The sequence below is a fragment of the Schistocerca gregaria genome, chromosome 4 (assembly GCF_023897955.1).
Source record: "Schistocerca gregaria isolate iqSchGreg1 chromosome 4, iqSchGreg1.2, whole genome shotgun sequence".
Lineage (NCBI taxonomy): Eukaryota > Metazoa > Arthropoda > Insecta > Orthoptera > Acrididae > Schistocerca > Schistocerca gregaria.
In genome coordinates this window covers 30,044,494-30,061,704 of record NC_064923.1, presented here as the reverse complement: position 1 = coordinate 30,061,704, position 17,211 = coordinate 30,044,494, and the positions used below count along the sequence as shown (strand labels likewise).

Here is a 17,211-nt window from a genome sequence, read left to right as displayed (position 1 = left end):
AAACCTCACGGCCCATCACAGGATGTAACCAGTGACACTCTGAGTTATCACCAGGCCGCAGGTACGGTAGCACAGATGCGCTGAGCAAATGTTTCTGTCCGTCAACCACTGTGGAGAACCAGTGACAGGGTCGGTGCAGAACAGCGGATTTGGCACGGGCGAGGCGGAGAGAAGGCGAGAAGGCCGTGGCGTCTCGTTGCTGGGGGTGACCCGCTTTTCAAGCGGCTGTCTGAAGGAAAAGTGGCTTGCAGCTCGTCTGCGGTCGCCTATGTTGCCAGTGACGTGCAAAGCTCTGTCTAGGGAAAGAGGGGCGTCCTCTTCCACGCAACTTGCCGCCATCCTCAGTTCGTAATGGGCTCAAATCAAGTCACAGCTCAGTTTTTTTTCTTGTTAAAAAATCTTTATTCTTCAAATACACGATACATAATAACCCACCAACTAATACATTAGTGGGTCCTAATTTATACATATATTACAATTACAATTACTGCAGCTGATCTAAGTTCTAGGCATGTAATGTTGTTCCTGTTTCCACTATGGGCAATTCTTACTATGCATTTGGGTTACTGGTGTTTTAGTTATCTACTACTTATTGCTGCTCTACTCTACCTGCAGCGTTACAGGTGTGCCAGCGTTTATAAAGCTGCATTGTTGGCCGTGCCCACCGATCTAGTCCCAGTGGGAATACCCCCGCCATCGGGATGGCCCAGAATAGTCGATCGCCGCAGTACTATGCTAATGAAATTATCCTATATTATCCTACGTTTAACCTAGTACTAAATCCTAGTCATGTCCGGTGAGTGTCTGTGTCAGTCAGAAGGTGCACCCTCTCCCTTAATCCTACACATGGCGAATCCCAGCCGTGAAGCGGCTGGCCAAGTCCACGCCTCGGCGAAACAGGTGCACGGAGTCTAAATCAGGTATGATCTATTAATGGTTGTTCCTTAGGAATTCATTTATAACTTTACTTGATATTTCATTGGCAGGTTTATTCAAGATTTGGAAATGGTCCTCTTGCCCGATCAGGTGGTAAGAGTCGTAATGTGGTAGCTCTTGTCTTAATTGTGGCGCTACATCATCGAAGAGGTGGCACTCGTACACCACATGGTCTCAGGTGCCTGATGTGGCGCCACAACAGTCACACGTTGGTGCAGCCCGCTTCCCAAACCGGCATAGGTACGCCAGGTAGGGTCCATGTCCAGTAAGGAACGGCAGCAGTCGTCTTAATGGCTTAAAGTGTTGTAGCTGTTCGTATGTTCTACGACCCGTTTCAACGTTGTCCCACTGTGCCATAGCTCCTCCTCCCTACGTTTAATTTGTGATTTGTTCCCCAAGTGAATCCCCATTAGTTCGATTATTTTGTCCCTCTTCTCCTTTTTTACCCAGTACCACGCCGCCTGTTCCCTAATCTTTATATCAAGAGGACAAAGTCCAATTGAAACTGGTAATGCTCCGCCTGGAGTTGTCCTATATGCTCCTAGAGAACGTAGGAGCATATTTCGCTGCACTCTTCTTACGGCCATGGAAGGCATGACCCTCGTAAAGCCTGTGTGCCCAGACTCCTGACCTGTATCCTAATATTGATGTCAGAATACTATTATGGCAAAGTTGTATTAATTGTGGTAGCAGGTGGAATCATTTATGGCCAAGCCTAGTTAAATTATTGAGTGTTTCTAGAGATCTTTGCGTCACGGTACCAATATGTGATGTATAGTTCCATCTCTCACCGACGACTACACCTAAGTGTGAGCCGTCTATTCTTACTGTCGGGTTCCTGACAAGTTATCCCTTAAGTATGTGGACATGCTTGATGAAAATTTCATTTTGGTAGTGTGGCACCATGTAGTCAGGATAGATATGGCCCTTGCGATTTTTGGTTCCAAATCTTTGCGGCTACGACCGTCAACCCGCAGGAGGAGGTCGTCTGCGTAGGCTATGCCCTCTAGCACATCGTCGCTGTTCTGCAAGTTATCCAAGAGGGGTTCGATGCTAATGTCCCAAAAGAGTGGCCCCAGGACAGAGCCCTGTGGACACCCCATTGTAATCTTTTTACTGATTCTCCCGCTAGGGGACGATAGCCAGACCTCCCTATCCTCACAATAGCTCCTGAGACAGCCGTATAGCGGCCTTGGACACTCCTCCCAGAGGCGGGAGAAGAGCGAAAGTCACCACAGGTTGTCAAAGGCGCCACTGATATCCACCATGATCCAGAAAAAGTATTTGTGTGGGGTTGAGTCACACACCTCCGCGGCCAGGGTGATGGCGTCACACGCCGATCTTCCAGACTGAAAACCGAACTGCCAGTCACTCACCCCACACAGCACGCAGTGTGCTGCCAGTTTGTGTGCCAGCAACTTCTCAATAATGTTCCCCAGCACGTCCAGTAAACAAATGGGCCTGTACGATTTTGCTTCCTTATGATCTTTATCTGGACCTTCCTTGATTGTCACCATGTTGGCTTTTTTCCAAGAAAGGGGGGGATTTCCTGAGCCTCAAGCGCTCATTGTACAACTTAGTGACTTGCACTTCAGAGTCATCTTTCTCCCTATCATCAGGCAACAGAACCCGCACGAGGACCTCGGAAGTCTCCTGCCAAGTTTGCGTCATCCGGCCTCCGTCCCTGACATCGTGGGTGATTTTATCTTTTCCCATAATAACTTGTACGGGGTGCCCCATATGTCTGTAGCCAATTGGCTTTGAGCAAATTTCTCCCAGCTTTCTAGCCTGACTGCCCTTAGCTCCTGTTGAAACTGCTCTTTTGCTTCCCTATATATTTGCAGCCAACGTTGCTTTGCTTCCCAGACGACACTTCGCTGGTAGTACCCTCGCCCTCCTTACAGACTTGCGCATCTGTACCAATTCGTCTGACCATGGAGACGGGGAAGCCGCAACGGCTCTCTTCCTGTTTAGTATGGCTGCTTTCACCGCCCTGATGACTGCTTTCACCAGCTTCTCAGCGTATTCCTCCACATTCTCATCACCTTCTGGCAATCACAGTATGTCACACTCCCTCATCAAGCGGCCCCAATCGGTCCTGTTATAGTTGAGCTGTGTCTCCCACCCAACGTCCCAGCGGCGCTCCCTGTCTTCCAGTGAAAATGTAATGAGATTGTGGTCGCTGGTTGTAACTTGATTCCAGACCATCCGATCTGTTACCGTGGTTACGACATTATGCCTCACCAAGGTAACATCAATTTTCGTGCCTTCACCCCGACCTCCTGTATAAGTAGGGGGATGCCCACCCTTGTTGGCGACCATTAGTTGTAATGCCATGATGGTCTCTTCGGTCTTTTCTCCTAGAAAGTCTCAGGTGCCGCTGAACCACAGGGGATACTTGGCATTTATATCAGCCGTGACACCTGCGGCCTCCCGCTGCGCCGTGGTCACTTGTGTTACTTTGTCTAGGAATTCATCAATTCCCCTACCTTACTGGAAATCCATGTTTATAATGTACAGCACCCCAACAGGTGACTGTAATTCCACGGCGTTGCTGTGGTCGTCTGAGAAGTGTGCAAGCACTCTATTGGTTATCATAACTGCAGCTCTTGGTTCCACTGCACTGTGGATAACCTGCCAATTTGCTGCTGCGATGGATCCTGCAAACAGAGCACATCCAGTCTCCTCTCCTCCAACACTCGTCGCAGTTCCTGCATGACTAGCTCACAGTTATGTGAGTTAATCTGTCCTATGTTTAAATGGCTCACATGCAAAATATGTTCTAATGTGTTATTCTGGCCAGTTTTTTCTCCAGTCATGCGCTAGTCTCCCATTTGTGGTGACAGGTTGATTATACAATTCATCTAAACGTTTCGTCTTTCGAAAACTTTTTTAACAAAGTCTCGCAGGGCTCCTAAGTCGGTGATGACATCATCGTCTTTAGCTGCATTATGTCCACAGCTTTCATCAGCCATCACCGAGAAGGTGATGTCCCTGCCGTACTGATGACCAACACGCATCACATGTCTCAGAGCTGTGGTGAGGACAGCTGCCTCCTCCAGGTGCGCTAATTGTATTGCATGTTCTAGGTTTGGGTATATCCTTTTGGGATCTATGCCCAAGCCTCTCTGGCTAGATGGGTTCGTAGATGAACTCGTACTGCTCACAATGTTAACCTGCAATTTCTCTTTACTGATCGTATCATTTTGTTTCATCATCGGGAGACTTCCTACCACAAGATGCCCTTTCGCTCGTTCTGGATCTTCAAGTGACCTTAGTCCCCGGTTTGAGGGAGAGGGAGCAACTGTCTGACCACAAGGGTCCGTTTGCACAGATACACCTTTCATTTTCACTCTTTCAGTTTGTGTCTTGGTGAATCTTTGTGTAAATTTCCTGAATCTGCTGGCCCTTATTGCATCTGTCAACCTTTTGCTCGGGGCCTCTTTTACGCTTCCTGTATACCCTTACGGCGTCAGTTCTTGAAGCCTTTGCTCTAGCATCTTGTGGATAGAGCAGTTTCTTTCTGTGGTGTTACATTTTGTTACCTCTTCACGTGCATGGAATGCATATCCCAGTTCTGCCGCAGGTTTTTCTTGTGTGATCTTCAGCCCCACACCTGGATCAAGCCTGCTTTCCCTCGCAGTGTTTATGAACATGATCCAATTCGCCACATTTGTGGCACCAGGGAACTATTAAATAGTCCCTTATGTTAATTGCATGGAAACCCATGTATACTCTACCCATAGTGGTTATCCTGCGCCACCTAGTCCCCTAGACCTCGATAACACACTCGAATCATTCGCCTCTTGTTCAGCCATGATGTATAGACGAGTGAGAAAAGGTGGGAGCCCGTCTCTTGCCCCGCAGCAGCACTTCTGACATTGGGGTGGGGGGGGGGATGGGGAGGGGGAGGGACAGATGCAGCTCACCCACCAGCGTCGCCCCTAGGCCAAGGGCACCCACGAGCTGCAGGGTTCAGCACGCCGTCGCCAAAGTGCTGGTCCCCCTCGGTGGCCCCGTCATCGACGATTTCACCGGACGCTCCTCGGGAAGTGCATCCCGCACTCTGGAGAGGCGGATGCACGTCTCGCCCTTCGCCGCCTACTGGCCCGAGCTTCCACCTCTCAGCCAAGGACCCACTCCTACTCAGGTGGCGGGCCTGTCACCCAGTCGTTCAGCTAACCTGGCGCAGGCGATGTTTGGGAACACGCCCCGGGTACCCACGGGCGCGGCGAAGCGCATTTGCCGACTCGCGCAGAGATACCACGCCGACAAACGTGGTCGCCGGCATGCGGAGCACCTGCTGGTCTGTGCCCTGCGAACAGAGAGGGAATGGAGCAGCAGCCGCCCAGCGCAGAGGGGCAGCACACAGAGTGAGCAATACCGCCCACAGCCCAGAATTACCGCTCAACCCTCCCTCCCCCCCACCCTCCCCCAGCTGAACACAGCTCCCCCTGTGCCACGCACCCTTCGCTTTCGCATCGAGTTGGGTCGAAGCTCTCCCTTTTGACGCAAGGCAACATCCAGGCGGAGCCGAGATATGCCGGGCTTGGCGTCTGGCACCACGGGAAAGCAGAAAGAGCCACCTGGGAAGGAGAGGCTGTGTATGACGTGACACACCTCTTCCCCGTGAAGCGACACGCCCTGGTGCGGGGCTCCATACGCGGACCGGCAGCGAGCGCACCGTCAATCGACTGGGGAACGGAGAGCTTGCTCCTGTGCTCAACTCATCCGACCTCACTCCAGACTCACAGTTCTGTCTTTGCAGTGAGTGCGGTACTCGAGCCCGCCTCTTCAATAGAAACGGTCGAGTACAGTGCAGAAGGCTCGCGACGGGCTCCTGAGGCGCTGATATTTGCCACACTTAGCCACATGGCGCAGTTAACAGCCGGTTCTGGCGGAGCCACCAAATCTATAACGTTCACGTCTGTGCTATAGATACATGTCGGTGCGTCTATGACGAAGATGTAAGTTGCTACATTGGGTAACTTGGACATTTGTACGCCCAAGTTAGTCTTGTTCAAATTCGATGAAGAAAGCCCTCACTGTACCTGGGTGGAGGCACCAGCCGTGGTGAAATGTAAATAACTTCCAAAAGCCCGAAGTAATTGAGTCAGCTATGTTAAATAATGCTGAAAAATCTTGAGTCTATAAACCGCACAATAATGTACATGCTCTTAGAAAAAGAAGCTCGATGGTGTTGTAATGGAACATATCTGGTGTCGAATTAAGTTTTGTGAAGATGCAGTGGGCGGCTATTACTAGGAGGAGGGGGATCTTAGTGTTTAACGTCCCGTCGACAACGAGGTCATCAGAGACGGAGCGCAAGCTCGGGTGAGGGAAGGATGGGGAAGGAAATCGGCCGTGCCCTTTCAAAGGAACCATCCCGGCATTTGCCTGAAGCGATTTATGGAAATCACGGTAAACCTAAATCAGCATGGCCGGAGACGGGATTGAACCGTCGTCCTCCCGAATGCGAGGCTATTACTAGGCTTTGCGTTACCAGCATATCTTCACGGCGCCAAGTTCTAAACTGGCGTCCACTGTGGACACTGGGCAAATCCCTCAGAGAGAGAGAGAGAGAGAGGGGGAGAGGGGGGGGGGGGAGGGTGAGAGGGGGAGAGAGAGAGGGGGGGAGGGATTGAGGGAGCCTCGTCGGTTCCGTGTTATACTTGATTCGCCCTCAGGCGCGGCCATCAATACACCGCGACGCCACTATGCATTTCCTCGCTCTCGGACTGTGGTGTCTCCGCTGATCAGCCAAAACGTTATGACCACTGTCCAACTGGACGTCGGATGCCACCTGGTGGCGTTGCACGCACGTTACACGGTAACAGAAGAATGTAAGCGGAGTACACACTAGCGAAGATGTGGGCTGCAAATACAGAAATGCGTTGAGATAATCGACTTTGACAAAGGGCAGATTATTATTATGCAGAGACTGTGAACGAGTATCTCGAAAACGGCGAAGCTGGTCGAATGTTCACGAGCTACTGTCGTTAGCATCCACGGGAAGAAGCAGGAGGAGAGTGAAAGTATCACGAGACGTTATATCGCGGACATCCACGATTCTTCGCAAAACGTGGGGTTCAGAGGTTTTTCTGCTTTTTAAAGTACGATAGACAGTGGTCTGCGGCACGTCTACCGAAGTTGTCTTCCCCAACGGCGAAGTCAACTTTCAGCACTATAACTGCACACGTCTCGAAACCAGAGCCGTGCTGCACCGGTTTGAGCAACATTACGGTATTCTTGTGGTGTAACTCCTGTCGCCTATACGCCGCCTACCCGCACAGACCTGGTGACAGAGTGTGTGCTGCTCTTCCGGCAGGCGAGTCGCAGCAGCTGGACCTGGAGGGCCCGCTGTACGTGGGCGGGCTGGGCCCTGCAACGGCGGCGGTGCCTGTGCCGCCGGCGCTGTGGACGGGCGCGCTGCGCCGCGGCTTCGTGGGCTGCCTGCGCGACCTGGTGCTCAACGGGAACGCCGTCGACGTCGCCGGATACGCGCGACACCAGGACTCCGGTGAGTGGGGCTTGCACACTGCACCACTAACCCTAACACTCGACGCCGTTGTCGTATTAGCTGCGGCGACGCCTGCCGCTAACTGCTACAATCGCCGATTTTCTTACATTTAAACATTCTTGGTATATACATTTTTTTTTGTACACTTTGAACTGCGTGCATACTTCGTACTTTTAAAACGCAATGTCAACGCGGGGGCGTTTAAGGCGTTAGTGGGTGTGAGTGGACAGGCGTGCTGGTCGCCTACCCGTACCCGCTACGCTCCTGTAATGACGGCGATTAACGGTGCGCGCGTCTCCCACTGCCAGCTCCGTCTCCTCCCTGGGTCCCGCCGGAGAAAGAGAGAGAGGGCGGCAGACACCCGACAGCCATGCAGCACCTACGATCCTCTAGCACTTCTAGACGCACCTCTGTCATTCCTTAAAGCATTACTGCACTGCAAGTGTTCAGACGTGAATCGCGGTACACGCTTTTAGTTTTAGCCAACAGGTGTATTTTTTAACGATTTTAAATGAGTTTCCTCGTAAGTGTGCAGAGCGTTACTCAAGCAATATAGACAAAGAAGCAATATGGAAAAGATGTAGACATACCAGACTATAAATCTGTTCTGCAAAGTCTGTGGAAACTTCATTTATGAGACTTGGTTCTCAGGAGAAAAGTGACTAATTTTTTGAATGATTTCTTGAACTCTTCAGCTGTCATTTTCTTTATTTCCTCTACGATTGAACACATAGAACTGATTTATGAATGTGACATGATGTCATAGTAGCAACGACACATATGGTATAACCTCTTACCAAAAAATAATCCGTAAAATAATTGAAAATGGCCTAAGGCCGAAATTGTACAATCGTAGAGGAAATAAAGAATATGGCAGCTCAAGGCTTCAAGAAATCATTAAAAAAATTCATCGCAGCTGCGGACCCTATCGCACTGAAAACTTGGAGTGTTGTTGGTCGTTCTACTTGTATTAATATCTCAGTTGTTAGCAACAAATGCAACCTGCAATGGACACACTCCTGGGGAACTGTTCCTCTGCACAACACGCTTGTTGTTCCGCCAGATGAAAACAGTATCTGTTCACAATGTCTGTTAGTCGAGGAAATGGGTTTTGTTGGAGCTCAGCTACCAATTGCTTCTTAAGAAATAAACAAAAACCTGTAACAATATTTCGTAAAAATGCTCGATGATAAAACTGATGACGTTGAAGTAAATATGCAGTAATAATTGCCGTTTTGATTACTGTGGTTTTGAATTGGAGCATGCTGTAATCCTACACCCGATTTCCAAACTTCGCCTGTTCATTGCAAATGTCACACGAAAGTTAAATGTCGCAGTTTGTCATATATGTCAACTATCGACACTACGTAAATTTGAAAAATCTTTCGTGCCAGAATTATGTTTCTTGAAACAAGAAATTCCTTTTCTGGCGTGATCTGTCCGCCAGCTCACGACCGACAAATGTTTCAAGCTGCCTCCCCTGCCTTCACGACTTTAGTATAACCAGAGAGAACAATACGTTCACATTTTAGACCTTTTTCCACAACTAACTCTATTTTTATAATGTTAAGCAACGTTCATGACATTCAATTTTGCAAAATCCAAATGTAACACCAAAACAAATAGTAGAACTTCAAATCAGAAAATGACAGTAGTAAATGCTACATGGTATTCATTCGGTTTATCGAAGTTATTTCTCGTATTTCTCGCGGAAAATCGAACTACAATAAGAAACAATTTTATGCTAACAATGCAAGAGGTGAAATAAACCGAAAATAGGCCTCGTTGCCTTCACGTGATCAGACGGCGGCTGGTGGCCCGTGGCCGCTACAGGACCAAGACTCTCCAACTGGTCTGACCTCGGCACGAACTCGCGACTTTATGTCTACATTGTGCACACTTACCACCATGCTACTAGCGGAATATAACACTTCCTCCAGACGCTTATGCATCCTAGTGTTGACAGATTGTGCACATCGCTGGATGTAGAATTCCGAAGGGTTGTCAGTTTTATTGGCACCTTTAGTGAACGGCTTTGTTACTGTAGCAGCTTGCCGGCGGCCAAGTTTAATATCAAAGAATGTACTCAGGTTTTACAATTGTATTAAAATCTGTAACCCTGCAACCTGAGTAAGGCCAGAAAATCGAGCATTGCCATTACATATTCAGTGGGCTACGAAGATGGTTCAAAAGGCTCTGAGCACTATGGGACTTAACTTCTGAGGTCATCAGTCTACTAGAACTTAGAACTACTTAAACCTAAAGACATCAAACACATCCATGCCCGAGGCAGGATTCGAACCTGCGACCGTAGCGGTCACGCAGTTGCAAACTGAAGCGCTTAGAACCGCACGGCCACACCGGCCGGCAGACTACGAAGAAATATAGATTTTGTATTGTAATAGCATTCTAGTCGATACGCATGTAACAGTTGCTCTAACATCAAGATGAGATGCTACCTACAGGAGATGGAGATCTGTGCAGAATTTACCTTACGCGATTCAGGAAAACCACAGAAAACCTTAATCTGGATGTGTGGACAGAGATTTGAATCAGTATCTCCATAATTCAAACCCGGTCTCTCACCACTGTGTCAGATTGGTCGCTGTGAATCTCTGCATTTTGTGACATAAAATTCAATTTTTAATTAATGACTTAAGGAGTTGTTGTTGTTGTGGTCTTCAGTCCTGAGACTGGTTTGATGCAGCTCTCCATGCTACTCTATCCTGTGCAAGCCTCTTCATCTCCCAGTAACCACTGCAACCTACATACTTCCGAATCTGCGTAGTGTAGTCATATCTTGGTCTCCCTCTACGATTTTTACCCTCCACGCTGCCCTCCAATACTAAATTGGTGGTCCCTTGATGCCTCAGAACATGTCCTACCAACCGATCCCTTCTTCTGGTCAAGTTGTGCCACAAACTTCTCTTCTTCCCAATCCTATTCAATACTTCCTCATTAGTTATTTGATCTACCCATCTAATCTTCAGCATTCTTCTGTAGCACCACATTTCGAAAGCTTCTATTCTCTTCTTGTCCAAACTATTAATCGTAAATGTTTCACTTCCATACATGGCTACACTCCATACAAACATTTTCAGAAATGTCTTCCTGACACGTAAATCTATACTCGATGTTAACAAATTTCTCTTCTTCAGAAACGCTTTCCTTGGCATTGCCAGTTTACATTTTATATCCTCTCTACTTCGGCCATCATCAGTTATTTTGCTCCCCAAATAGCAAAACTCCTTTACTACTTTAAGTGTCTCATTTCCTAATGTAATACCCTCAACATCACCCGACTTAATACGAATACATTCCATTATCCTCGTTCCTCGTTTTGCTTTTGTTGATGTTCATCTTATATCCTCCTTTAAAGACACTATCCATTCCGTTCAACTGCTCTTCCAAGTCCTTTGCTGTCTCTGACAGAATTACAATGTCATCGACGAACCTCAAAATTTTTTTTATTCCTTCTGTGTGGATTTTAATACCTACTCCGAATTTTTCTTTTGTTTCCTTCACTGCTTGCTCAATGTACAGATTGAATAACATCGGGGAGAGACTACAACCCTGTCTCACTCCCTTCCCAACCACTGCTTCCCTTTAATGTCCCTCGACTCTTACAACTGCCATCTGATTTCTCTACAAATTGTAAATAGCCCTTCGTTCCCTGTATTTTACCCCTGCCACCTTCAGAATTTGAAATAGAATATTCCAGTCAATATTGTCAAAAGCTTTCTCTAAGTCCACAAATGCTAGAAACGTAGGTTTGCCCTTCCTTAATATAGCTTCTAGGGTCCGTATTGCCTCACGTGTTCCAACATTTCTACGGAATCCAAACTGATCTTCTCCGAGGTCGTATTCTACTAGTTTTTCCATTCATCTGTAAAGAATTCGCGTTAGTATTTTGCAGCCGTGACTTATTAAACTGATATTTCGGTAATTTTCACATCTGTCATCACCTGCTTTCTTTGGGATTGGAATTATTATATTCTTCTTGAAGTCTGAGGGTATTTCGCCTGTCTCATACATCTTGCTCACCAGATGGTAGAGTTTTGTCAGGACTGGCTCTCCCAAGGCCGTCAGTAGTTCCAATGGAATGTTGTCTTTTCCGGGGGCCTTGTTTCGACTCAGGTCTTTCAGTGCTCTGTCAAACTCTTCACGCAGTATAGTATCTCCCATTTCATCTTCATCTACATCCTCTTCCATTTCCATAATATTGTCCTCAAGTACATCGCCCTTGTATAGACCCTCTATATACTCCTTCCACCTTTCTGCTTTCCCTTCTTTGCTTAGAACTTGGTTTCCATCTGAGTTCTTGATATTCATACATGTGGTTCTCTTATCTCCAAAGGTCTCTTTAATTTTCGTGTAGGCAGTATCTATCTTACCCCTAGTGAGATAAGCCTCTACATCCTTACATTTGTCCTCTAACCATCCCTGCTTAGCCATTTTGCACTTTCTGTCGATCTCATTTTTGAGACGTCTGTATTCCTTTTTGCCCGCTTCATTTACTGCATTTTTATATTTTCTCCTTTCATCAATTAATTTCAATATTTCTTCTGTTATCCAAGGATTTCTACTAGCCATCATCTTTTTACCTACTTGATCCTCTGCTGCCTTCACTATTTCATCCCTCAAAGCTACCCATTCTTCTTCTACTGTATTTCTTTCCCCCATTCCTGTCAATTGCTCCCTTATGCTCCCCCTGAAACTCTGTACAACCTCTGGTTCTTTTAGTTTATCCATGTCCCATCTTCTTAATTTCCCACCTTTTTGCTCTTTCTTCAGTTTCAATCTTGTTTCTTCTTCTTCCTTCTCTCCCTTTTCCTACTACCGAATTCCAGTCACCCATGACTATTAAATTTTCGTCTCTCTACACTATGTGAATAATTTCTTTGATTTGATCATACATTTCATCAATTTCTTCGTCATCTGCAGAGCTTGTTGGCATATAAACTTGTACTACTGTAGTATGTGTGGGCTTCGTACCTACGTATCTTGGCCACAATAATGCGTTCACTATGCTGTTTGTAGTAGCTTACCCGCATTCCTATTTTCCTATTCATTATTAAACCTACTCCTGCATTACCCCTATTTGATTTTGTGTTTATAACCCTGTAGTCACCTGACCAGAAGTCTTGTTCCTCCTGCCAACGAACTTCATTAATGCCCACTATTTAAAAAGGGAAATGGATAGGTTAAAGTTAGATATAGTGGGACTTAAGGAGAAGGTATGAAAAGTGCTGTCCATTGACTTATACCAGTGCATGCGTCCTCTATACTTGATTCCTGTCACACATGAGAGTTGACACCATGCGGAACTGTCGGAGTTGTGAGTCAGTGCAAGCCTTGCTAGCAAGTTCCTGCAGAGCGTTCGTCGTGTTGAAGGCAGTTTGAAGAGTCGTCGAGTGAGGTAGAAGCAGTGGCCGATAGACAGACAGTGGGAACAGAGCAGTGAATAGAAGCGCCGCGTCTGGACAGAGACCAACTGCCTACAGATATAATTGAGTACTTTTCGTCAGGATCCAGGCAGAAAATTAGTTTTCTTCTGACTTTAGTTCAGAGACCATTATTTAGTTTGTGTTGAAGGAACACCACTCAACGCAGGCAGACAGGCTAAATCAACGTTCTGCAATACTGCTGTAACCAGCGTTACTAAAGTTGAGTAATATATCTTACTATTCACTATTCTGTGTGTTGGCCTAGAACCCACGCATCGGTCCTACTAGGACACTTGTATTACTCTTTTTCAGCGAAAGCGAGTTGTTCATCAAAGTGGACGCCATCAGTCCACAACACTAAATACTTACAGTTTCAGTTCCGTGGAAGACTCACTTATTTTGAGGATGCGATAAATGGAAAACAGTCGTTAAATGCTTCAATAATAAATAAACATCTACACGTACTCAGGTACTCCTCAAGCCACCGTAAGGTGCGTGGCGGAGGGTGCCCTGTACCATTACTTCTCATCTCCCCTCCTGTTCAACAGAGCGGCGGACAAATGACTGTTTGCACGACTCCGTGTGAGCCCTTATTTCTCATATCTTACCTTCGTGGTCCTTGCGCGCGATGTATGTTGGCGGGAGCAGAGCCATCCGCCGGTTCTCTAAATATCCTCAACAGTGTTTTTCGAAAAGAACGCCACCTTCCCTCCAGGGATTCCCGCTTGTTTCTGGAGCATCCCCGCAACATATAAGCTTCGTTCGAACCTACCGGTAACAAATCTAGTAGCCCCCTCTGAACTGCTTCGAGGTCTTCCTTCAGTCCGGCCTGGTAGGGATCACAAACACTCGACCAGTACTCCTATATGCGCTCTCCTTTACAGATGAAGCACTCTTTCCTATAGTTCTCCCAAAAACCAAAGTCGACTATTTGCCTTCCCTACCACAGTTTTCACATACTCGTTCCACCTCATATCGCTTTGCAACGTTACGCACAGATATTTAAACGACTTGACTGTGTCAGGGGCGACACTAGTAATACTGTATCCGAACATTACTGGTTTGTTCTTCTGCATTAACTTACATTTTTTCCACATTTAGGGATATCTGCCATTCATCACAGCACCCGGAAGCTCTCTGAGTCGTCCTGTATCCTCCTAGTCATTCAACGTGGACACCTCGCCGTACACCACAGCATCATCAGCAGACAACCACACACTGCTGCCCACCCTCACCGCCGAATCATTTGCGCATATAGAGAACAACAGCGGTCCTATCACTTTGCCGGCCGGTGTGGCCGAGCAGTTCTAGGCGCTTCAGTCTGAAACCGCGCGACCGCTACGGTTGCAGGTTCCAATCCTGCCTCGGGCATGGGTGTGTGTGATTTCCTTAGGTTAGTTAGGTTTAAATAGTTCTAAGTTCTAGGTGACTGATGACCTCAGATGTTAAGTCTCACAGTGCTCAGAGCAATATTTGAACCTATCACTTTCCTGCGGCACTCCTGAGGAAACCCTTGTCTCTCATGAATAGTCACCGTCGAGGACAGCATGCTGGGTTCTATTATTTAAGAAGTCTTCGAGCCACTCACTTACCTGTGAACTGATTCCATATGCTCGTACCTTCTTTAACAGACTACAATGGGATATCGATCGTGTCAAATGTTTTCCAGAAATCTAGAAATACTCAATCTGCCTGTTTCCCTTCATCCATAGTTCTCAGTGCATCGTGCGAGAAAAGGACAAGCTGAGTTTCGCACGATCGATGCCTTCTAGAACCATGCTGATTCGTGGACATAAGCTTCTTAGCCTCAGGAAAGTTCATTATATTCGAAGTGAGAATGTGTTTAAGAATTCTGCTGCAAACAGAAGTTAGGGATATTGGTCTGTAAGATTGCGGATCGTTCTTTACCTTTCTTATATACTGGAGCCACCTGCGCTTCTTGCCAGTCGCTTCGGACTTTGTACTGGCGAGAGATTCAGGATAAATTCAAGCTAGGTAAGGGGCCAGTGCCTTAGAGTATCCTGTGTAAAATCGAACTGAGATTCCATCCGGACCTGCTGATTTATTTCTTTTCAAATCTTTACGTTACTTCTCTACGGCAAGTAAGCTTATTGCTAAGACGTCCGTATCATATGATATCAATATTAGTGAGGATATAAAAAGTGAATTACGAATAGAGATTTCAAAATTACATTGAAAATATCGATGTTTCGTATATAAATAGTATCGATATTCATATGCTAAGTATGTTATAATAATATCGACACATTTCCTGGACGTCTCCCTTTCATAATTGCATATTCCGTATACTTATACTGGACAGTGGATGTGAGAAATCACTGTTTTCTATACGCAACATAAGAGGAATATCATTCCTGTGAAGCAACATTGATACTGCGTATTACCTGAAAAATGATAATTTTGCCAATTTTATATTACCATTTTCAGTTAGGAGAAATAATCCTCTCTCATAATTGCAGTAATATACGTTGAGTGAAATTACTCTAACCCTTACCTTTATTTTAAAAGAAGTGGAAATATTAGAATGTATGATATTAGATAAACAAATTTGCGACAAAAATCTTCTGTAAATCAATAATTACAACTATTTCACTCAACAAACTGAAATAACAAATTCCATTTTCACCACCAGCAACTTCTTTGAAATGACAATCACTACTTTTTGTATATAGTCAGTCCGACTTTAGTGGTATCGACATCATACAGACGAATTATCGAGTAGTCGAAGTATTGCTTTTAAAAAATTGGCGCCTCTCCAACCACTTAACTGGGACGACAGAAATATTCCTTAGACAGTTCTAAATATCGAAAAGAAGCTTTGATAAATTGGTAACTCGCAGGTGGGACGAGTAATTTGCTGTACTGGGTGACTTTGCTATCGTTATCTCTCTACAAATTGAAGCAAGTGTTTTTTTAACGGAACCATATACGAGTACTTATTAATGCCATTCGAAAGATCTGCGAAAGAGGAGTTCAGCGGTGCAACGTTTGTTAAGGTTTGCACTAGAATTTTCGCAAAAAAAATTGCGAGGAAATGTTGCAACAACAAGTATCAAAACCTGTAGTAAGAGACTGTTGGGCTGAAATCACACTTATTCATAGAAGTAAATATTATTTAAATAAAACTCAGTGTTTAACATACCACCTTCTTACATAGGACTAAAAAGTATAAAATAATTCCATCTAACCCCATACAGCGTCCTAACGCCATAGAGACGGTCCTGAAAATTTGTGAGTGTGAGTTTTTAATAGCTATCAGTGGACTTGTTGGATGTAAAACGAAGTACGTGGGCTGCATTCCACAGATACTGATCGGGATGTGAACTAGTTACTCATCAGTTGTGTGTCGCATGCGCCGCCCGATGGGTTTTTCTTTTTTTTTTTCTTTTTAAGGCTTCAAAGTATTTCAATAGCTGTTAAAATTTCTCTCACAAATTTTGATTACTATGAGTATGGGATTCGGAATGTGTTTGGGGCCAAGGGACTTTTAGTCCTGTTTAAATATGCGGTACATTAAAAATATATTTTATTTAAATCATTATTTTGTACTTTTAAGTCGTGTGTGAAATGTTTCAATTTGCTTCGAATATTTTGAAGAGATTACAACAGAGTGTGTAAACTTTAAGTTTTATTTCAGTTTATCGTCGCCTTAGTCAACCCATATGTTGCTTCCTCTTATGTGCGTCTCGTGGAAAGATATCGAAGGTAAGAGTTAGGCAGACTCGAGTTCGGTCGAGCCTTCCCGGCACTCGTCGTTCTTGCCGCGATTCATTCGCGCGAGAGGCCGGCGGGGAGAGGGCAGGGCACGAAATTATTATTATTACAAATGCGAATTGAGCACCACACACTTATTGTGAATTAAAGTCTTTTTAACGAGGGAATCACTATTTCATTAGGAAGAACATAAATAGAACCATTAAAAGTTACGAGATAGGTTACTCAATTTGGGTACTCGTTTAATTGTTATCTAAATGCCCTAACAAACACGTTGAAAATTCTTTAGTTAGAAAACAAAGACACAACAGTAAACGTTACAAGCGGTAGAAGGTAAAAATACCAAAAATAGCGGGCGGAAGACATACAGAAGTGCCGCTAGTACGGCGCGATCACCAACTGCCCCAGGACTAGTGGAGGCTTGCAGCCGACACGTCGGGGCAAACCGGGCGCCCACGGGGTCCGGCGTGTCCGCGCAGGCGCACGCCAACGACCACACTACGTATGGCTGACTTCCTTCCAGTCGCAGGTAAGTCCGCGAGCAGCGAGGCTGCGACCTCCAGATGAACCGGC

General features: G+C 45.9%; 1 protein-coding gene across 7 annotated transcripts in view; it reads left to right on the top strand.

Annotated features, from left to right (window-relative positions):
- The window catches only part of LOC126267963 (neurexin-1a), a 1,982,806-nt gene that overhangs the window by 1,519,249 nt on the left and 446,346 nt on the right, over positions 1-17,211 (top strand). For all 7 annotated transcript variants that reach the window (XM_049973298.1, XM_049973297.1, XM_049973300.1 and 4 more), the window contains one exon: positions 7,265-7,456. In XM_049973298.1, coding sequence (XP_049829255.1) covers positions 7,265-7,456 — 192 coding nt within the window. The remainder of the gene's footprint in view (positions 1-7,264; positions 7,457-17,211) is intronic.